The sequence below is a fragment of the Mustela nigripes genome, chromosome 6 (genome assembly GCF_022355385.1).
Source record: "Mustela nigripes isolate SB6536 chromosome 6, MUSNIG.SB6536, whole genome shotgun sequence".
NCBI classification, from domain to species: Eukaryota; Metazoa; Chordata; class Mammalia; order Carnivora; family Mustelidae; genus Mustela; species Mustela nigripes.
Genome location: NC_081562.1, coordinates 85,154,600 through 85,176,909, shown reverse-complemented (window position 1 = coordinate 85,176,909; position 22,310 = coordinate 85,154,600). Strand labels below are relative to the sequence as shown.

The 22,310-nt window shown below is 54.5% G+C and overlaps 1 protein-coding gene across 7 annotated transcripts in view; it reads right to left on the bottom strand.

The window, feature by feature from the left end:
* Positions 1 to 618: 618 nt before the first annotated feature.
* ASIC1 (acid sensing ion channel subunit 1) overlaps positions 619 to 22,310 on the bottom strand; it is a 44,519-nt gene continuing 22,827 nt past the window's right edge. For 4 of the 7 annotated variants that reach the window (XM_059403075.1, XM_059403069.1, XM_059403074.1 and 1 more), the window contains 9 exons: positions 6,433 to 6,583; positions 5,678 to 5,805; positions 5,245 to 5,398; positions 4,800 to 4,856; positions 4,181 to 4,334; positions 3,671 to 3,762; positions 3,069 to 3,148; positions 2,877 to 2,981; positions 619 to 2,719 (listed from right to left, as the gene is read on the bottom strand). In XM_059403075.1, the coding sequence (XP_059259058.1) occupies positions 2,615 to 2,719; positions 2,877 to 2,981; positions 3,069 to 3,148; positions 3,671 to 3,762; positions 4,181 to 4,334; positions 4,800 to 4,856; positions 5,245 to 5,398; positions 5,678 to 5,805; positions 6,433 to 6,583 (1,026 nt within the window). In that variant the 3' untranslated portion in view covers positions 619 to 2,614. Of the gene's footprint in view, positions 2,720 to 2,876; positions 2,982 to 3,068; positions 3,149 to 3,670; positions 3,763 to 4,180; positions 4,335 to 4,799; positions 4,857 to 5,244; positions 5,399 to 5,677; positions 5,806 to 6,432; positions 6,584 to 9,236; positions 9,907 to 22,310 lie in introns of those variants that run through there. The other 3 variants (XM_059403076.1, XM_059403072.1, XM_059403070.1) reach the window with 3 other exon arrangements.

Here is a 22,310-nt window from a genome sequence, read left to right as displayed (position 1 = left end):
CTGCTTCATGCAGGCACAGGAGATTTAACTTTCCAAAGTACTTTGTTTTTCGTTTCCTTCTCTTACTGCTGTAAGCCTGTGGGGCTGAAGAGGAGAATGCACTGTTTATTCCATTTTACAAACCGGAAAGCTGATCTTAGTGAATGACTTGGCAAAGATCAACCGAAGTTAGCAGTAGAGTCAAAGCCCAGAATCCAGATCTTCAAGCTCAGAGCCCAGGGCTCATTCCACAGATGCAGTGCCTCAATAACTACGCCAAACCAGAATTTGAACCCAGCTTTGTCTCTGACCTCTAAAACCTAACCTGCTTCCAGATTTTATTTTGGATTTTGACCCCGTCCCCTCTCCAAAGAATCCTTTGTACTAGGACTTCTCTTTGGGACTTCTCTTGCTTTTGACCTCTCCCTCTTTCCCCGCCCATTGGTTGAAACCATTCCTGGTGCGGGGGCCAGTCCGCCCCACCCTAGGAGGACCAGGGTCTCCATGCTCAAGCCTCCTCACTTCTCCCTGACTGTTTGGCTCCAAGCTCAGCTCAACTCTAGGCACTTCGTGGGAAGGCCTAAACACTATTAAGCTCTATTTAAATAAGAGAAAAACGACACTGAAGAGATGGTTGAAACCCAGTTTATTAGACCAGAGGCATGCGTCACCCATCGCCCTGCCTGCTGTTCCCCATCTGGCGCACATCCATTGGCCTTGCTCCTGCTTCCCTCTGGAGAGGTCTGATCTCCAAGAAACTTCTAGGAACCAAGAGTTCCCAGAAACCCCATAGTCTTACTCTCCAGCTCCAGGCCAATGCACAGCTGACCTGCAGAAGTCCTGTTCTGGGGTTGGAGACCAAGAGACAGTTGGGCAGAGAAGGCCTGGGAAGGGGTAGGGCTCTGGCCTAGGAGGAGTGCCTGGGTGAGGGGGCATGGCAGGCCCTCTAGCTCATTCATTTCTCATTAAGATAGGAAGAGAGGGACGGAACAGCAAAGCTTTCAACCACCCTTCTAGGCCTTTACCATTACCAAACTGTACCTCACCAGAAAATATAAGTGGTGGTCTTGGGTATCAGTGGAGGAAAGGAGGCTTGGCACCCATTAGAAAGGAAAGGTCAGTGACTGAGGACCTCAACTTCTGCTTGTCAGCACCCCACTGTTCCAGCTACAAGAGTCACCAATCCACCACTCCCCTGTCTCTGATACCCTTGTTTTACTGTGTAGAGCAGATCTCCATTCCCTGGTTGGGGGCTCTGTCTGTAGCTACCCCTTCCCTGGGGAGGCCATAGTCAGCCAGGCAAAGGGCACTGGGATGGTTGAATAGGGAGGGAATGTTAAGGCTACAGGGACAGCATAGGGGGCCTGGGATTGGCGGGAGACGGTGAGGCCAGAAAGAGGCAGAGCTTGTGATTCACAGCTTCCTTTATGTCGCCACCGAGACAGTGCGAAGGTTACAATGCGCGTGTCGTCTCCTTGTGCTTCTCAGAGGGATGTGTGTACACAGTACAGACACCAGGGGAGAGAGTCCAACTCTTTATACAGGCGAAGGCATTCAGAGACCAGGGAGGGAGTAGAAACACAGAAAGGGGAACTTTGGTGGGAGGATGGTTCTTAGAGACAAGAAGGGATGGGGTAGAGACAGACAGAGTTAGGGGAAAGTATATACAGAGATATAGCAATATAGAGTCTGTATCATATAGAAATAGAAAATGCAGATGAGGTTGTTGAGAGAAGCAAATGAAGTTGGGGAAGAGGATTTGGGAGAGTTCCATAAGAAAATTTATGGATGTGGCCCTCTGCAGGGGCCCCTGGGAGAGGGACCAGTGAGGTTAGGCACCAGTGCCCCTCTCCGTGAGCTGGAAGCCAACCAGCTAGATCTTTCATGGGATGGTAGAGGAGTGCTACCTCTTGGGATTTCTTTCCAGCAGTTCAGGGTTGGGAGTGAACTTAAAGGTATCAGGATGTGGCCTACAGCACCAGGGCCACATCTTCTCCCCATCATCCACTACTTCAGGGGATCCCCCACCCTCAACTCCCCAGAGACTTCACATGTAAGGGGGGGGATGGAGCTTAGGATCTTAGTTCCCTCCTGGAGACTTGGGGTTGGGGGGGGGTCACTGGGCTGAGAGGGTCTCTTAAGGCTGGGGAAGCCCCCCCACTAGCCCTCCCCTTCAAGGTACATTCTCTGGTTTGGGGCCAAATTCCAGACCCCAAGGATCTCCTCCACCCCCCACTGGGAGGGGCTTTGGTGACTGGTGGCAGCAGAATGTAGGTGGACACTCAGATGACAGATAGCCAGACAGACAGAATTTAGGCTGGGAGCTGGGGGAGGCAGCATGGAGCAGAGAGGGGCAGCCTGAGGTCACCTGCCCCATTCTCTCTTTTTAGTTTAGTTTAGTTTTTTTAGATTAGTTTCAGTAAAAATAAAAAGAATGGGATAGAGGCAGGGAGAGGACTCTATGGTCAAGATTCCTTCCTCACCACAGACAAGAGGAAAGGACTGCCCAGGAGTGGGGTTCTACCTTGGGAGGGGGAGTGAGTCCCCAGGGCAGATTTTGGAGGGGCATGGCCCAGGGCCCCCTTACTGTCCTAGCCCTCCCCACCTAGGCCTTTGGTACGGTGGCCTGCGGGGCTCAGCAGGTAAAGTCCTCAAAAGTGCCTCGGGCCGGATGGTGAGGTAGGATGTTGGCAGCGTAGGTCATCCCAGCGGGGTGGCCCCGGAGGCTCTCACACGGGTTCTAGGGGACAGGCACAGGACAGGGACTGATTATCAGAAAAGCCACAGGTGGTCCTGGGGCGTGGGGGAGGCAGAGGAGAAAAGGTGGCAAGGGTGGGGGGACCTGGGGTGGGGGGGAAAGGGCGGGGCTGGAGGGCACCTCTGTCTCGCTCCCTCACATGTCTTTTGACGTCATCCAGGCTAAGGGCCACGCCCTTGTCGGCGCTGCTCCTTTTGGCCTCCTTCTGGCACTTTCCTCTTCTGCACAGCTTGTGCTTAATGACCTGGGACGGAGGCGGGGCGGTGAGTGGTGCGACTGGCTGGAACCCCGCCCCTACTGTGACCCCACCCAAAGCCCCGCCCCTGCTTACCTCATAGGCGTAGTCAAAGAGCTCCAGTACCGTCAGGATGCTGGCCCCAATGAACAGCCCCATCTGGCCCCCGATGTCACCTGTGGGGGTGGGGAGGCGGAGGGCGGAGGATCATGGGAAGGTCAGTGGTGTGAGGATACCACGGAGCAGCAGAGCTCTCTGGGACAGGGGCAGGCAAGTGGTATTTGCAGAAAGATCTACAGCATTTGTACAGAAGGAGCACAAAGCAATTCTGGTGGGGGTTCTTATTTTCTTCTCTATGTTTGACCGCATTTTCCTACTTTTCTAAAGCGGACAGGTATTATTCAGAAAATGGAAAATACCCCAACATTCATTCTCTGGGTAAATTTTCAAAGGCTTATGAAATAGTCCCCCATTCATGCCCACAGTACTATATCTTCCACTTTTCCCTAAGAGAAGGTTCAGCCCCATCTTCCCACTACATACCAAGACAATAGAGTTGCGGGGGGGAGGCCCTAGGTGGGGGAGGGGTGGCAGGGGAAGAAGGAACTTGTGGGACAGAGGTGGGCAGCCTCTTTGGGCAGTAGGGTGTCGCACCATGCCCGTGACATGGGAAGGGGACAGTGCCATAAGCAGCTCACCCAGGAGCCCTGCAATTTCATAGGCCTTCTTCTGCTCAATAGTTTCATAGTTGAGGACTTCAAAGAAAATGTCCAGCACCAGGATGTTCTCCCTGCAAAGGGGTTGGGGGAGGAGACCTAGGTTCAAGTCACATCTCTGTCCCTCACTGACTAGGTGACCTTAGCAAGTAACTCTCTGTCTCCGCATCCATAAAGTGAGATGTTGATGGGGGTACCTGCCTTGTAGAATTGTCGTGAGGATCAAATGTGATGACAAAAACAAAAAGACGCCCTGCGCACTGGCGAGCAGTTAGAGCAGTAAGGATGAAGATACAGAATGAAGCAAGGAGGAAAGAGAGGTGCTTCCTTTGCTTGTTCCAGCTTGATCTGCACTCCATACCCATCCCAGACTCTTTGGTTGCCTTCCTCTTGTCATCTGCACCTCCTCCTGTCTACTGGCTCCCCAAAGCCCACTCAGATGCTTTATAGTCCCAGCCCAAGGGCCCTGCCCTGCACAGTCAGAGCCCTTACCCTATGTACTGCTCAGACTTGTTGAACTTCTTGGCCAGGTACTTGGCTGATGCTTTGCTGGGGATCTTGACCATGGACAGCTCCTTGCCATAGCGGGTTAGGTTGCAGGGCATTTCACACACACAGTACTCCTGGTCCTTCTCCACCAGGAAGTCTGTGCCCAATGGGGCGAAAGACACCAGATGAGTGGTGCCTTTCGGCCAGTACCTTCCCAACATGAACATCCTGGCCCCGTCCAAAGGAAGCCTGGGCCCTTTCTCTTTTCTTGTCCTGTTCTTCGCCTCAGCTCTTTGCCTGCCCCTATGCCCACCCTGGGCTGATCCTCCTCCAGACTTCCCATGGGTATTTCTCAATCCTTTTATCTCATTGCCTCAGGGCCCTCGAGGGTCAAGCAGCAGAGATGCTGCTAAGAGAGGGGAGGGCCCCTCCCAGGTACTCCTGCCCATTTTTCAGAGGGACTTTTAGGGATGCTGTTTCCAGCCTTGCTAAAGTCAGACACGAGAGCGTTCAAGTGAAGCCTGATCCAGGAGTTACTTGAAGCTTCTGGGGACTTGGTGTGAAATCCCTATGCACGTGGCTCCTACCTTCCCCCAGGCTGCCCTGAGACAGGGGTGCTCACCCAGAGCAGGATCCGCGCACTCCTTGTATTGTTCTGGGGTGCAGTATGGGGCATCCCCTAACAGAGGAGGAAAGACAATGGTGCAGAAGGGACATTAAAGGGTCTTGTGATGATGGTGGGACCAAGAGTCTAGATTCTAGAAGACTCGAGTGGGCGGGAGGGCAGAACTAGCCAGGCCCCAGTGTGTCCCAAAGGTAAGCACCACCCCCCGCCACAGGTCATCCCTCCTAGACCCCTTCCTGCCCATTTCTGTGGGTATAGGCAGGAATTGAGGCAAGAGGGACAAGAGCCATAGGAGTCTGGAACAGGGCTAGAACTGGGGTGGGGAGAAGCCATTTAATCTTGCTTCCATGTTGGCAGGAGGTTGATATGCGTGGGGGAGCTAGTGAGGGGCCTTGAAGGCTTGAGGGGCCCCCAAATCACGTTTGGAGCTTTGGGGCCTGACCTGGCATGTGCACCATACGACAGTTACAGTTCTCCACCAGGTAGCGTGTCTCACAGTCGATGCGGCAGGCAGTAATGCTGTAGGAGTCGAAGAAATCCGAGTCCATGGTGACAGCTTTGCAGGTGCCCCAGGGCGGGGGCAGGTAGATGAGCTGCTGGGAGAGCCGGGGAGCTGGGGGGTGTGGGGACTTCTCCCCTAGTCACCTTGATGGACTTCTCTGACAAGACGCAGGACTTGGGAGTCCTGCTCCCTGTCCCTCTGCAGACTCTGAAGGTCTCAGAGTTTCCAGAGCATTCCTGTCCATTCATGCGGCTCACTCATCAGATCGGCACGCAGGCCCCAGCTCACCCATCCCTCCTGTATTGATTACCCACCACTCCATCTCGACCCCTCAATACCCCACCCCAGGACCAGCCTCCTGTGGCCCTCTCACCCGCTGCTCCTGGCAGGACACAAAGGTCTGGAACCCTGGGGCCACACCAAAGCCCAGCTGGTCGATGAAGGGAGGTTCATCCTGACTGTGGATCTGCACTTTGATGCCCGCTTCGAAGGACGTCTCATCTATGGGAATGAGGGGCATGGGGTGTATTGCGAGGGCCTCTGACTCCCTGACTTCCTTCAGAGCTGGGGCCATGCCACCTCTCCTAGGGATAAGCACAATGCACACTGGGACCCTGGGGGAAGGGTTAGTCTATGGAGGCCCTTGCCCATCCCCAGCCTTCTTTTGGGTTCGATGGCTCCATGCTGCCCCAATGAACCTTGCATCCTACATACTTTTCTTACCTAGCTTCGGCTATGCATCTTGGTGTTTCGAATTCTTTCCCAGACACTCTCTATTTTTCCCCCTCCTTGTCTCCCTTCTCTCTAGATCTCTCAGCCCCAAGGTCCCCGGAGACCAGACGGACGGCAGGCAGCCCAAGTAGAGAGGGAGTTATTTATAGAGCGAGTGGCAGCCACTGATGGATAGGAATGGCTGGTTACCTTGGAGAGTAACTGAGCCAGGAAGGGGGAGCCAGAGAACTGTGAGGGTGGCAGTCAGGTAGAGGCAGAGTTGGAGATGGCAAGATGCTGAGAGGAAGGGAGGAGAGCCCGAGTCCTGCCTCAGGTGCCACAGTGGATCTCGGGAGTCCCCTGGTGGAGGCCAATGGCTAGGGCCATGGGAAGGGGCCCCCAAGAGAAACGACATACCAGTCTCTCCCCATACAGGCAGGTACTCATCCTGCTGGATGTCCAGCATGATCTCCAGCCCATTGCCAGTCCCACCCTTCATGGTCTTCAGCCGCGGACGCCCGTCTCGGCCCGAGTTGAACGTGTAGCACTTGCCATACCTCGTGAAGACCTGGCAAGGGCAGAGTGGAAAGCCTGAGAGTCCCGCCAGCTCCCTCCTACCTACCAAGCCTTGTCCCCAGATCCCTCCACTGCTGTAAACTCAACACACTTCAGGAACCATCTCTTCTCTGCAACCCATTCTCCATTTATCCTTCTTCCCGCTCATTCTCTGCCCTTCTTTGCCCAGGACAGCCAATCCCTGGGGGCTGCACTGCCCGTGCTCCTCTGCCACTTGGACAGGCTTCAAGTTGGGTTTGACCAGGGGGAACTCTCAGTGGGGGAGCAGAGGGCAGAAGGAGGGAGAGCTCATTGTATTCATCCTTCCCCACCCTTCACCCCTCTGAGAATGCTCTGGCAGTTGTTTTGAGCCTCTGAGACTGTAGATCCTGCCAGAAAGCCTCCCTGCAAAGCACTGCTGCTTCTCTGTGCCCCTTGAGCCTGTTGGTGACAATGCACCACTATCACTAGCTGCCTCAGGCCCCAATAGGCAGATTTTCCTTCCCTCTGCCCACAGCTCTATAAACGGTCCTTTTGTTCTTCTCAGTTAAACTGTCTGAGTGGCAGTCTTCTTCCTGCTGGGCCCCTGAGACATATGCTGGGACCTCCATCACCAGGATCCCGTCACTGCCATACTCCCAGTCCCTCCTGGGGACCTTCTCTTCAGGCCCAAACTCCCAGAGCCTTCTGAGATAGATCTTCTTTTCTCCTGGATTTTGCCTCAGGCATCTGAAATTCTGCTCTCCCCAAGGTCCTTCCCTCTAAACCAAGCTAAAGCTATTTCGTTTTCTCCAGCCATTAGTCCTGTGTCCGTCATTGCCCCTCATCACCAGAACCTGAAAGCAGACCCAGTGGCCATGGCAAGGACCATGCTCACCCAAGCCCTAGCCCTTCCCCTCCCAGGATTTGGTACTGAGCATCCAGATACATGGCATGTTGGGCAGTGTTTGTGCAGAAGTAATAGGGCCTCAGAGGCACTCCCAGCCCTGGGGGCAGTCTTCCCACTCCATGCCTCAGAGCAGCTCTGATCACAGCTCTGAGTACACGGTCACACAGAGAAAAGTGACCCAATTCTTTATGGCCCTCTCCCCACAGTTTTTCTGAGTGTTTTCAGGTTCCCATAAATGGGGCGAGGGCGATTTCCCTCCTGCCTGATGGTGACCGAGTCCACGAAGTGGGTCAGAAGGTAAATACAGACATAGCTCAGAGAAACAGAGAGACAGTGTCAGGCCAGACCAGAGCACGGAGGGGATGGTTTACTAGTCCCCTTCCTCCTTCCTAGAACAGCCTCCTCCCCCATCCAGAAAAGAAACAGCAAAGTCCACAGATGAAGCAAAGAGGGAAGTCCAGGGACTCCTAATCTCCCAGCCCGACACGCGGTTTTGTGGCATTCAGTCACAGGCTCCAGGCAAGTAACTCTTGCCTATCCTCTATCTGGGAATGTGAGGGACCCCAGGTAGCTGAGAACGCAGCCCTCATTCGGGCTGAGCGCTGCGCTGGGAACTCGTGGACTGCTGCTGCCACCTCGTGGTTCTATGTGAGAAGTGTCTGCTCACCCTCTGTTCAGAGGAAGCCTGGTTGACTCCTTCGTTATCCCATGTTCTGTATTTCCTGGCCTGCCTGAGGCTCAGTGGCCAAAACCTCCAGATCCCTGCCTGCAGCTGGTCCATGATGCACTTATATGATGACACCCATCTGGTCCTGTGCCAGGGAGGAGGTGAGGGGCTGAGGGAAGGGTGTGTGGGAAGGGGAGGCGGGGCATCTGGTCCCTGGAGGGGGCAGAAGAGTCGTCAGGCCAGATGGAACTGGAAGCTGAACTGGGGAGGGGGTGGGTTGCCACTTGGTCTCTCAGCAAGGAAAGCCCTAGACTCCAGAGTGGGAGGGCAAGCAGGAGGCTGACTCTCTATCTAGGGCTTCCCCAGGGAAGACGGTCCCTGATCACTTAGAGCCCTGGGGCCGGGGCGGGGTGGGGGGACTGAGAGGAGGACTATTATTCTCCCCCAGATAGACAGACAGACACACACACACAAACACACACTGTAGGAGGAAAGACCAAGCAAGGCTGCACTGAAGTCCCCACTACAGTCACTACCGAGAAGGGGCGTGGTGGGGTGGAGTCAGTGACTATCCTTACCCCTCCACCACCCTTCCACAGCCTTCTTCCGCACCTCCAGAGACCAGGAGACACCTGCCCCTGCTCCAGTCCAGGGGTACTAGTCAAAACTGTTAGGGCCAAGTATAGGTACCAACCATGAGAACAAAGGTTGACCTCAAAGACCGAATAAGGTCCCAGATCATGCTGGCTCACAGGGAGGTCTGGGGCAGGGCCAGAGATGCTGGAGAATATTGGGGGGGGGGGGGCACACCAGTGGCCTCGAGGCAGCCACTAATTACCAACCAGCACAGATGGATTTCCAGATTCTAGCTGGAAGAGCAGCACTGGTACAGACCTGAAAATAGTAGCCCAGGCCCAGACCCTAGGGCTCCCAGGGCCAGCTCTCTGGCCAGGCCCTGAGGCCTGTCAGAATGGGGTAGAGAAGGGGTATCCCCGGGGGAGGCAGGGGAGGGGCAGGAGGGCCACAAGCCCCAGCCCTGGGAGGTGATGTTCAGGGTGAGCCGTGTCAGGCACCCTTGGGGGGCTGTGCCAGGTGTGGGCCCCCACTCACCACTGAGAAGTTGTGAGGGCCACAGGGCCCCCCGCAGTAGGAGCAATACAGCAGCATGTCCTCCAGCCGGTGGCAGGAGCGATTATAGAAGCGGTACAGGTTGAAGGGCTCCCCGGAGAAGGCCTCGGGCCCCGGTGGGGCAAGGGGCACCCCAGGGTCATCACTTTCATCCAGCCCCAGCATGGGGGCCAGGTAGAGCAAGTCAGGGTAGCTGAGCTGGGACAGGCGCACGGCATTAGTGTTGCAGAGGGTGACGGCCGGGAAGGCCAGCTCCGTGGTGGCCACCTCGTCTAGCAGAGTCACGTGCGGGTAGCTGAGGTAATAGGCGACGCGGTCCCCCACCTGGCACAAGAAGGCACCCAGAGCGAGGACAAAGGCCACTGCCCACAGGGCCTGCCTCAGCCCCGGACCCCCCTCCACGAAGATGTGGCTGGCGCCGTGCAGGGTGCAGCTGTTGGCAAAGGCCACCAAATCCACGGGCGAATCCCCCTCTCGGGCCTCCTTTGTCACTGCCTCCGTTTCTTTCTTGTTTTCCTCCTCTTCTGATTCTGAGTTGTGCCGCCGCTGCCAGTGGGGACCCCAAACATCTCCCAAGGGCCCTGGGGCCTCCTCTCCAGAGGAGAAGGACACAGAGCAGAAGATCTGGATGGGCATCTTCTCCGGGGGCTTCCTGGCCCCGGGTGGGTGGGTAGGCAGGAGAAGGGAGAAGCAGATGTGGTCTTGGGTAGGATCTGGCAGGGTCAGCCACCCAGCCCCGTCTGCCAGGTCTCTGCAGCCCCACCAGGCAGCCGGCTGTCTTTCCTCGCTGGGGCCTCCGCTGGCTGGTGGTGTGGCTGAGATGGGCGGGGCATGGAGAGGAGGACCTGCGTGCCCTGCTGGGGAGGGCCGGTGGCGTCTGGGCTGATGAATAATGGATGGCAGTGGGAAAGGGAGGCTGATGGAGAGGAGGGGGGCCAGAGCCCCTTTCCGGTCACCAGCTCCAGGAGGACAGAGGGTAGAGGACAGTGGAAACCCTGGAAAAGCCTCGGGGCTCCAGGTGAGATGGGACCTCGCAGATTCCTCTGCTCCACAGCCCACAGCAAAAGTCCGTGCCCCTCCCCATGACATTTAAGCCCCCTGTCACCCTCGCATCTGTTCCTCAGCAACTCCCTTGGTCTTCCTTCCCTAGTGCTGGGTCCTCGCCCCCATTCACCCCCATTCTCACCTGATGCAGCCATTCTCCTGAGACACTGGGGCCTCCCGCACTCTCTCAGACCTCTAATTCCTTTTTGACTCACCCTGACTCATGATCAACCCCCATGTCATTGGCCACACCCCCACCTTGTCCCAATACACTCCAAAGACCCCAGTTCCCTTACAGTCACTGCCATGACCCCAGTTTACTCAGTTCCTTCCTAAGCCCTTAACTCCCCTGCAGTCATTGCCTTGACCACCAATTTCCCCACCGTCAGTCTTTGACCCCATTTATCCTCCCCTCGCTCCCCTGACCCTGGCTGAGCTTCAAGTAAAAACCCCCTTCCCCCACCCTGTGCTGAGCTACACTTGGGTCACTCTCCCCTCCTCCACCTTTCCCTTCTGTGGCTTGGGGGGCAGCCCAGGTTCCATTAGCAGAGGTCTCTCACTGACCACAGACTCATTTATGGCCAGTTCCCGGCACCAGTGGGGGGAGGGACCCCATCTCTTGTTGCTGAAAATCTTCCAGGCAGATCACCACTCCCCTCCCCACCACCCAGCTTGCCCACCCCTCACTGGTGCAGGAGAAGAGTTTGAGGAATTCTTTCTGGCAGGTGGAAGAAACAGAACAATCTGCTAGGTAAGGTGGAGAGTGTCAGGAACCAACCTGGGGTGCCCCCCAAACCCTCAGTCCTAGTCCCTCAGAGGTTCCCCATGCCCCCAGTTTACCATTCTCTGACCCCAGGTCCCTGGCCCCTTTGTATGCTCTGGTTACTCAGGGCCACTGAGTGAGGAACTTGAGCCACCAGTCAAGTCTCTAGGGCCTAGAAGGTGACCTGAGGGGAGGAGTGGGAGGGAGGGAGGGAGGTGAAGCATGTTAACCCTTTTTCTGCAGGGCCAGAGACAAAGCAGCAGGAGTCCCATGAGTCTACTTGGACCTTGCCATTCCTTACCATCACATAGCCCCAGACCCCCTCCCCGCCCCTTTTCTCCCCTCCCTCCCTGCTCCTACACCTCTTCCTTTCTCCATTTGCAAGCAGGGACCCTGGAGTATATTAGGGATGTGAGGCAAGGTGCCAAGTTCCAGCAGAACTGACTGATGTGGGACCTTCAGCCTCAGCTTTGCTGCCAGGGACACAGAGGCCCCAAAAGAAGAGCAGCCTTTGAGATCTGACTCCTCGCCCTCCTTTCCCCATTGCACTCGGACTGGGCTCCACCTTTTTTGCCTAAACACTGGCCTCCCCACTGGTCTCCCTAACTCCCTGCCTCCCCAGTTTCTCCCCACCTTATATAATACCGTATGTGATTCTGACTGTTCTCTGGCGCTGAGACCTTCTTCACCCCCTAGTGCCTCTTGGTAAAATCACGCCCATCTTGGGAAAATTTATGTGAGGCCTTTGTAATTTACCTTCCAGCCTCCCTTTCCTATCCACCACCCTCCCCCAAACAGAAGTCTAACGTCCAGCCATGCCCTTCTCCCATTCTGCAGATCCCCTAGCTCCATGTCTTCCTTGGACTCCATCTAGAGAATTTCTTCTCATTTTTCAAGACCTTATTTACATGTTACCTCCTCCAAGAAGGCTTCCCTGACTGCATAGGGCATAGTGAGTACCCATCCAGGAAACAGAATGAAGGGATCAATTCTGCTCAAGTCCCTCCCTTCAGGCATGAGTAGTAACCAACAGCTCCTTGAGGACAGACTGTGAGAATGAAAGACCAAGACACAGGGACCATGCGAAGAAACTAGAACCAAGGAAGACCAGGAGCACCCAGAGCAACCAGAGAGGTCACTGCAGAGATGAGACAGTCACTGCAGAGAGAGAAGGTCACTGCAGAGATGAGAGAGATAACCCACCACCCCACCTCCAGCTGTTGTCCTCAGGCTTCTTCTGCATGAATTCAGAGGTTCCTTTCCTATTTCCAGTCCTGTGTGCATTTGCCTCCCCGCACCCCTCCCCGTTCCCCCTCAGCTCTCAGAGGGCTCTGCACGTCCTCAGGAAGTATTTCAGAGGTAAGTTGTAGGTCTGGGTTGGGGGTGGGGAGGCTACAGCTGCCCATGCATTCCACACCCACGAGAGGGCGTTGTTCCCCTCCTCAGACTCCCTGGAAGGGCATGTAGATCAGAAGGAAGGGGGAAGAAAGGAAGGCAGGGGGCACTTCCACCACCGGGCTTCACCAGACAGAAGGACAGGCACACACAGAGCAGTTTCACAGGACAGCAAGTCCAGGATGGCACGACCCGTCTTCCCCCACACCAACATAAAGACCCACACTGCACACCTACACATCACCACACACAGCTCCCTTGTGGGGCAACAAACATACACACACCCCAAATGGATTTCCTCTCTCCTCTAAAATCCTCTCCCATCTCACCTTGCTCCAGTAGACCAATCCAAAGTTTGCGCAGTAAGGGGAGGTAAGGAAAGTCTCAAGCAGCGCACATAGACCCGCAAGCACAAAGTCCCAGGAGAAAAGCCCCAGGGGAAGTGGCCAAGCAGAGACCCATGCAGGACAACATCCACTTCTGAACCCTCTGTCCAAGGAGGAAAGCCTTCCCCGTGTCAGTCCCTACCCAGTACCGCTCTGAAATTGTGTGTGGTAACTCAGTGGTTTCTGACTTTTTCCACATCTCTTTCTAAACACGATCCTCCCAACCCCCACCCCACTGCAGCCAACATCTGTAGAATGTTTAATGCTTCTCAGTAGATAGTTCATGGAATCCTTATACAACCTAGTGAAATAAACAGGTTTGAGTAACATCGCCCCCATTTGACAAATGGGGAAACTGAGGCACGGTGACCTGTTCAAGATTCATGGAGAGCAAGTGGTGGGCATGAGACTAGTATTAGATCACCCCCTGCAAACCCCTTCCCCCTACATTCTTTCATTTACTCATCAAATATTTACTGAGTATCTATGTGCTGGGGACACATGAAGAATATACAATGGACTGGGTTCCTGCCCTTGTGGAGTTTACGGTCTAACGGGGGAGCAGACACCGTTTCTAAAAATTGTAAAAGTAAATATTTAATTGCAAATCATAATAAGTGCTATGAAAAGGTAATTTGGCTCTATGGGAGCAAGTGCCAGGAGGATCCAACCCAGCCTGGGGAATCAAAGCAAGTTTCTCTGAGGACATGATGCTTGAATTGTGATCTAAACAATAAGGAGGAGTAATTAGGTAAAAGTTTGTATGAGGTGGGGCAGGGGAAGAATATTCTAGAGGGCAGAGTCATGCAAAGGCCCTGAAGATCCTGGGGGTGGAGGAGGGGGGAGAGCTCAGAGGAGAATATAGCTGGAGAGCCAGAGTGGGGTAAGAACAGTCCGGAGAAACAGGCAGGACCCAGACCCCTTGGGGCCTTGAAGGCCACAGCAAAGATTCCTGTTCAAGGACAATGGGAAGGTTTCAAGTGATCAGAGTAGTGTTTTGAAGAGACAACTAGGAAACAGCCAGAGGGGCTGCTGGAAGACCTATCAGGAGACTATCCCAGGGTGTAGGTGAGACAGGAAGTGCACCAGCTTGGAATGGGGTAATACAGGTGGAGATATTTAGGGAGCAAGAGTGGCAGATCCCCTTAAGGGAGGGGAGGGAGATGGAGTGTAGGGATGCTTGCTAGTTTGCGTAAGTGGCTGAATGGTGTGGTGGCTCACTAGGCCAGGAACACAAGGAAAGGACTAGTTTGGGAGATAAGATGATGAATTTGGCTTTGCACATGCTGGGTTTTGTGAGCCTCGGGGACATCCAAGTGGAGGTGTGAGGGGGGAGATTAGCCACCAGCACAGAGGGTGAGAGGAGAAAGCTGGATGGAAGCACATAATCTGGCTGGTCAGGGTCTAGATGCTTACGAGATGGCCCAAGGAGAGAAAGTCGGAAGGAAGGATGGAAAGAAGGAAGGGAGGGAGGGAGGAAGAGAGGAAAAGAGATCAAGCCTGATGTGTCAATATCAACCAAAGCCAAACAGAATACCAACCCGTGACTCAACCACAGCCCCTAGTTACATACCCCAAATATGAGTCCATTGGACAACCAGAGAACATAAACAAGAATGTTCATGGTAGCTTTATTTATAATAGCCAAAAACCTAGTAACCCCCCAAAGGTCTAGCAAGAGTAGGATGGATAAATACATTTTGGTGTAATTATATAATGAGAAGCTACACAGCATTGGCAAAGCGTGAACTACCACCGCACAAAATGGGACAATCTCACAGACAAAATCATAAGCAAAAGAAGACAGGCATGAAAACGTGCAGCCTGTATGGAGGATACATGTACTCTTAAGAACTTCAAGAACAGGCGGAACATATCTGTACTGACAGAAGTCAGAATAATTGTTGACTCTTGTGGGCTAGTACTGACCAGGAAGAGGCAAAGGAACTTCCTGGGGTGTTGGAAATGTTTTAGACTTTTTTTTTTCTTTTTTGAAAGAGAGAGAGAGAGTGTGTGTGCAATGAATGGGGTTCAGGGTAGGGGGAGAGGGAGAGAGAGAATCTCAAGCAGACTCCCCACTGAGCACAGGGCCAGATGCGGGGCTCGATTTCACCTCCCTGAGATCATGACCTGAGATGAAATCAAGAGTTGGATGCTTAATCGACTCAGCCACGCAGGTACCCCAGGAAAGAACACTTTAAAAAAGAGGAGGTGGTCAACCAGTTTGAATGTCATTGAGAGGTTAACATTATTTATAGGATCTGGCCACACGGAGGTCGCAGGTGGCTTTATAGCTCTAACTGTTTGGGTGGAGTGCTGGGCGGGGGGAGCCGCGGGGAGAAGGTAGCCTCAAGTGGAGTGGAGAATGAGTCTGAGATGAGAAAATGGAGACAGTGGAATATCGACTTCATATTTCTGAATTATGTCTGGGAAAGGAAGCAGAAAGAGCGAGAGTGGGGGATTGGAGGGAGTTGTGGAGTTGAGAGACCTTTGGTTTTTGGTTTTATTTTAGCCTCGACCCTGATACATAGCGAATGCTCAATAAGTGTTAGCTGTATATTGTAGCTATATATTTCAATATGGGAGAATCTTAAGCGTGTTTCAGTGTCAACAGGTAGATCCCACCGGAGAGGGAGAGACTGTAGACGAGGGAGAGGTGGAATCTTTAGGGTAAAATTCCCCTACAGGTAAAAGGAGATCAGATGGAAAGACTAGGCTGAGATTTCAGCCTAGACAAGAGCGATGCTCCCCTACGGGAAGGGGGAGGGCTTGGCTGAGGCTTTGATCTTCTCCCTGAAGCAGGTAACAAGGTCATTTGTTCAGGGTGTAGGGGGTGCTGGGAAGAGTGGCTCTTTGAGATGAGTGGTGAAGTTTGCAGCAAGTTTGGTGAAGTTTGCACTGGGACCAGCAAGGTGACCTGGAAAACACAGCGGTGTTGCCAGGGGGCCGTGCCCACCCATTTCAGGATGTCGATCATGAGCACAAGGGGACTGCAAACTGGCCTGTTGTGTGACCTTCACTGGTCGAGCTTGGCTGTCCTGGAGCCACCTGAGGAAAGCCAGTGGCGGGGCTATCCACTAGGGCTGGGATTTGGCCAAATGGTGCAATGAAAAGACGGGGGAGTCAAAAGACTTTGGTGTGGCCAACCCGAGTCTGCCGTTCCTTCTCCTTTGCACCCTTGTTTATCCTTCCTGCCTCCTGTTTCCTTAGAGAGCGTGGCAAGCTGGGGACCCAGACACCCTCCTCCTCATGCTCCACACACCGGTTCCTACTGGCACACACAAAGACCCTGGCCTTCGAGGATTTCAAGTCAAGGTCCCACTCTGGCATTCACCAGCTATGTTACCTCAGGCAAGTCACCTAACATCTCTGAGCCTCAGTTTCCTCGTCTCTCAAGTGAAGATATTAATATCTGCCTGCCTCCCAGAATTAGGAGGCTCATGAGCTAAAGTAAAGGGAATTTGTAAATTGCAAAGCTCGACTGGAAGAGATGATTAATTTTGCTGGTATGTGCTCTGCATGCGACCAAAGGTTTGCCTGCACACAGGCTCCCTCCCACAACCGCAATAAGTGAGCTATGTGCACCCCCCCGAGCTCATCCATACACGTCCACTACACACTCTAACCCCCATCCACATTCTCAGGCACCCCCACAGAGGGGCACACGTGTGCTTACACACTTGGGGCACACCTGCAGGGGGCATGTCACAGGAAGGCTGAGTTGGCTGCTGTCCACCGTCAAGGCCACTGCAGCAGTCTCACCCCAGGGAGGTCCCCAGCCTGCCTCCATGATCTGATGCATCAGTTAGAGACGCAGAGCCCCACAGCCATGAGCTACAGGGCCCAACCTCCCAGGCCTTGCCCCCCTCCCGCCCCCCACAGACACGTCAAGGGGGTGTGGATGAGAGAGGACTGAAAGTGTTTTCTTTCCAAGAAATCACAGTAGCTCAGAAAAACCACCACTTGCCCTCCCTCTCCCTCGGGAGTGGCCCTGGAGAGCCTGGGATGGCAGAGTCTGCCCTTATGGTTTCTTAAGGGAACGTCCCCTCTAGGGAATACACAGCTGTTTCGCGCTCATTTTACAACTTTCCATGAGGAAGATGTGTGATCCACGAGTCCTGGAAAGTCAGTGCCGCACAGCCATTCCAAGCGTAGGCCAGCGTGGACTTAGCCAGAGAGTCCCAGAGGCTGAAGGAGGGGCTGCCCCTTGGCAAAGAATCATTTAGCCATCTATTTGGAGCCTCCTTTCTTCACGAGAAATTGTGCCTAGAAGCTGAGAAATGGAGCCAGATGCAACTCTGCCTAAAACAGAACCCGGGGGCGGGGGTGGTGGTGGGGGTCCCGGGCACAGCCGCACCCCTCGCCAGAACTAGGCACCACTTCTCAGTCTTGCTGTCTGCTTCCCAGTGTTGCCTCCTAGGATCCCCACGCAAGGGTCCTGACTGGAAGGTCCTTTGCTGGAGGGTAGAAGGTGCTGGAGCGCCACCTCAGACCTCCAGTGCAGGCAGGCTTATGCCTCGGTGCCTGCGGGGATGGAGAGGGTGGGGGGGTGGTGAGAGACGGGGAGTGGAGAGGAGTGGGGGGACTGGCCAATGACCCCTGCTAGACAGCGGTGGGCTGGGCACATGCTGGGGGAGGGCTGCATGGGGGGGACACCCCACATCCCACAAAACTGGAGATTCTAGATAGCTGATCCGGGCTGGGGAGATGGGAAGGACTCCACCTACATGTCCAGAGTCCAGTACCGCCTGGTACATTACTCCCTGTTCCCTACGGATGCCTTTGTTACCATCCCCACCCCCTCATCGTGGAACCCCCCCCCCCCCTTCCCTGTGAATTGCACTTGATTCTAAGCTCCCTGAGGGCAGGGACGGGGTCTGTTCACCCCTACACTCTGGCACCCAGCACAGCACCTGGCACTTTGAAAGGGCTCTGACACAGGAAGGAACCAAGTGGAGCTTCGCACTTCCATCCCCAGCCTCCTGCGTCATTCCCCGCCCCCACCCCCCAGGACTGAAACTGCCTTCCAGAAAGTTGAAGCGTGCTCAGAAGCAACCTCCACCCACAGCAGAAATGTGGGACCTCTCAGCAGCCCCCCATCCCCACCCCAGGCTTCTTGGACGCTTGCCGGGTGCAGCAGTGAGGGAAGCTTTGGGTTCTCCCTGGGCTGGGGCAGGAGAAAGGCCCAAGGCTTGGAAGCGCTCCTCCTCCCCACCCCTGCATTTCCCACTCTGCCCCCAGAGGCACTTAGTTACTTACATCAATTCTCTATTACTTTAGCCAGCAGCCGGGAGATCAATTAACTTAGAGTAGCCTCTTAGCTAACTGCAATCTGGGAGAGAGGTGGAGTCCAGAATGGCAGGGGGGGAAGGAAGGAGAGGGAGAGGAGGCGAGAGAGAGGAAACTCCGTTATCCCAAGGATGTTTGTGTGAATATGCGTATGAGAGAGAGACACACAGAAAGACAGAGAGAGAGCGACCCTAACCAGGGTCCCCTGGATTCTTGTAACCGGCTCCGCTCCGAGCTCTCTCTCATCTCCTCCTTCCAAGCTCAGGCACTTCTGAGGGAGGGAGAGAAAGCAAGGATGAGGCTGGAAGCAACGCCCTCCTCCAAAGTTAGCCTCTCCACTCCAGCTCTCTCCTGTCCTGCTGCCGTCTGTGGTTGCTCCCCTTTCTTCCTCCCCCCTCCACACCCCCAAAGACAGCCCAGACTCTGCCCCTGAGCAGGACCCTCCTTCTCTCTAGCAGTCTGGGCAGCCTCTTCCTGCAGCAGCCCCTCCCCTGCCTGCTAGCTGGAGGGAACAGACCCAGGTGGTGAGGCCAGGCCTTCCCCAGGGACTCCTGGTCTTAGCAGTGGGAGGGGAGAGAGACAAGCTAGGGTGTTGTGGGTGTGAGGGGTGTCAGCGAAGGGGCAGAGTTAAGTTGGGGATGAGGAAGCCCCCATGCTAGTCCTGACTCTCTCCGGGACTTGCCATCCCTAGCTCAGCTTGTTTAAGATGGCCTCTCCCTCCCTTCTCCAGGTCCCGGGATCACCCACCTATGCCCACTGCTTCTCTCAGTTTCTCAGCCCTGTAGATACGGAAGAGTCCTGCCCCCCTCCAGAACCTTAAGTAGATTTCTGTGCCCACCACCCCTCACTCCATCTCTCCTCTGGGGAATTTCTGCCTCCACTCCAGGGTCCTGGGGGGACACTCCTGCGGGCCCCCGCAAGGATTCATGTCCCCTATCTCTTGTCCCCCCCAGTTCCACCCCCCTCCCGAGAGAGAATACTGGCGCCACTGCACATCCACCCCCAAGATTTCCATTTTCTACTCTCTCCTTCCTTCTCTTCCAGGGTCCAGAGATGAATTCCCTGCTCTCTCTCCCCCAGGCAATGGCTCTGGGTCTCAGCTGGAGCAGGGGGACGGCATGGGGCTGACTGGGCAGCCATCTGCCAGCCCCCTCCCCTCGGTGCTGTTCAGCATTCCAGCCACACAGGCGCTCCCACTGCCAGGGACAGATAAGGTGCAGCTGGAGGCTGGCACCAGCTGCAACTGTGCTCACTCCCTCCGGCCCCCACCCAGACCCAGGCACACAGCTGCGCCCCTGGTCCCCCTCCATGGAACCCCTGCCCTGCCTTGGTCTGACTGCCCCTGAGGTGGAGTGGCAGAGCAGAGCCTCCAACCCTGTTGCCCTGGCAACCCGACATCCCCCCACCCAAAGGAAAAGAGGTGGCCAGGGAAGAGGGGTCCTTGAGAGTGGGTTCCGTGGTTGCTTTTTTTTTTTCTTCTTTTTTTGGTAGCTCAGCAGAGAGCTACTGAGGTTGACCCTCTGCTTCTTCAGTCTGAAACCAGTTTCTCCCAGATTTGGCTCAGGTTCCCCATATTTATCCCCACTCTCCCAAGCGGCCCCAGCTACAGCTGGGGGATGGACCTGGTCAAACACGCTGTGACCACCAGTCCCCTGTGGTTGAGCTGGACTGAAAGTACCTCTGAGTGGAACGCTCGTCCCTGCAGACCACCCTGCCAGAGAAGCTGGAGTCTCTGAGGGACCAGAGTCTGCTCCTTCCTATGCCTCCTGAACTGTCCTCCCTGAGCAGGGATCTCCCAAGTTGAATGAGCTTGGTCCTTGGAAACCTGCAGCGGACTTTACGTGTACCTGTGCACATTATATTTTGCAAAAACTGTGAGCCAGGGCTTGGACTTCCAGTCAGAACCTGTTTCAAAGCAGCAGAAGATGCCAAGGAGGTCTCTCCTAAGCTCTGACCCAATAGGCAAATGTTTCCTGTCGGTGCCACATCTGTCCTGGGGCTAGATACACACCTCTTGACCTAGCAGAGAATGGCAAGGATGGAGAGGCAGATGTTAAATATTAGACCAAAGGAGAAGAGAGAGAAGATGGAGTATCAGGCAAGGGATGTCCACACCCCCTTGGAGCCAGGGAGCTGGAGGAGGGGGCCGGAGCCCTTCTTTTCCCCCAGGGACATGTCAGACATGGACTCACAACCCCACTCCCATCTGTGTAGGAACATCCCTAGGGCCAGAAGTGATAGAGTTCCCAACACAGAGACAGTGTGTAGGGAGGTCAATGAGAGAGGGTAGAAGGAGGGGCTGAGACCTCGGGTGCAGCCAGATTCAGGGTCAAGTCTTTGACATGGACTGAGAAACATAAAAAACCTAATCTTCTCTGGCAATCCAGAACCCCAAAATGCCCGGGCTGAGGCCACCTATAGGCTACTCTCATCTCTCTCCCCCACCCCAACCTCAAGCAAGGAGAAGAACTCAGATTGCTCCAGAATTCTATAAACCAGTCAAAGCTCCGTCTGAGTACTCGGAATTGTCCCCTCAGATAACACGAACCAGTCACATGTCAGGATCTCCATTTTCATAAACCGAACATGTCCTAGCATCACCACTTGGAATCTTTCTGGATTGCAGGGACAAAGAGAGCCTCAGCTGGACACTTTTGGTGGACTACTGCACCCCCACTTTGTATCTTCTCAGTCTGAGCCAAGTACTCTGCCCTTTATCCAATACTACAAACTATTCAAGCTAATGGGTTTTCTCTTCCTCGCTGCTCCCTTCTGCTGTGTGTTGGCTGTGCTGCCGAGGGGGATGTCTCTGCCTTTCACCTAACTTCTACTACTCATGGGTACATCAGTGGTGAGCCTGGGAACCCTTTGGTCTCAGGCTCTGGAGAATCCAGGACTTCCCTGTTTTAAGAAAGGAAAAGAGGGAAGGTTAAGAGCATCACCCTCTGCTCCCCATCAGCTTGGCTCAGCAGGGAGTGTGGCCAGGTAACCTTTGTCTGGCAGGATTAACAAAGGCCCCTGAGACTGGTCTGCACAGCAGGCCTTAAAGGATTGGGAATTCTTGTGTAACCTCAGCAGGAAAATACAAGCATGACCAGGGCTCCAACATTTCTACGCAAACCCGATGCAGTTCACGCTCCCATAGCGCCAGGAGGAAGCAAGCAAGCAGGGGGGAAATGGGCAGGGAGAAAAGGGAGTCTCTGAGAGCAGAGAATTAGGGGCAGGCATGTATAGCGAGGGGGTCCTGGGGGAGACTGCGTTTTCAAAGAGCAAGGAGCAGACTTGGAAGTGGACATGATGGCTCCAGGGCCAGCAATGGTATTAAAGAGAGGACACTAGGTTGGAACTTTACAAGACACAAATTCTCATCCAGAACCTGTCACTAACCAGCTAGTTGAGCTCAGGTAACTTATTCCACCTCTCTGTGTCCCCTTGTGTGCATTTGTAAAATAGAGAGAACGTAGTTACTTATTCAGCCTAGGAGAGCCTACAAAGCCTATAGAGCCTTCTGAAGAGTTAAGAGCATCATTCTCTCATCTGGTGTTATTTTTCGCATCTGGCTTCGGGTCCTCTGTCCCTCTCCAGCCTCTGTCTGGTTGTAAACTCTCAGGATCCTGTGTGACTTGCCAAGGATCACCTGGCACACGAGATCCCAGTCCAGTTCCCTAACCCTCTCCAAGATGCTGGCTTTGAGGCGGCCCCATCTTGGAGGGAGTGGGGGGTGGATCTGCGGGACAGCTCCATTAAAAAAAATTTTTTATTTATTTGGCAGAGATAGAGAGCACGCACTCACAAGCAGGGGGAGCAGCAGGCAGAGGGAGAGAGAAGCAGGTTCCCTTGACAAGATGCTGCCGGGCTCAGTCCCAAGACCCTGGGGATCGTGACCTGAGCCCAAGGCAGCTGCTTAACCGACTGAGCCACTCAGGTGCCCCTGGGGCATCTCCATTTTAAGAAATAAAGAGATGGGGGGGGGGAAGCAAAGGGACCCTCCAGTTTGGTCATGACTATGTGCCCCAAATAAACTCTCACTTCCTTAGATCCTGGCTCTTGCTCACCGGGGGGAGCCCAATCAGACAGTATGCATGTGTGTGTGTATGGCAGGGGTGGCCCAGAGAAAATTACCTGTCTAGCTATGTAAGAGAAAGCTTCCCTTACTTCCCATGTGTCACAGTGCTTCTC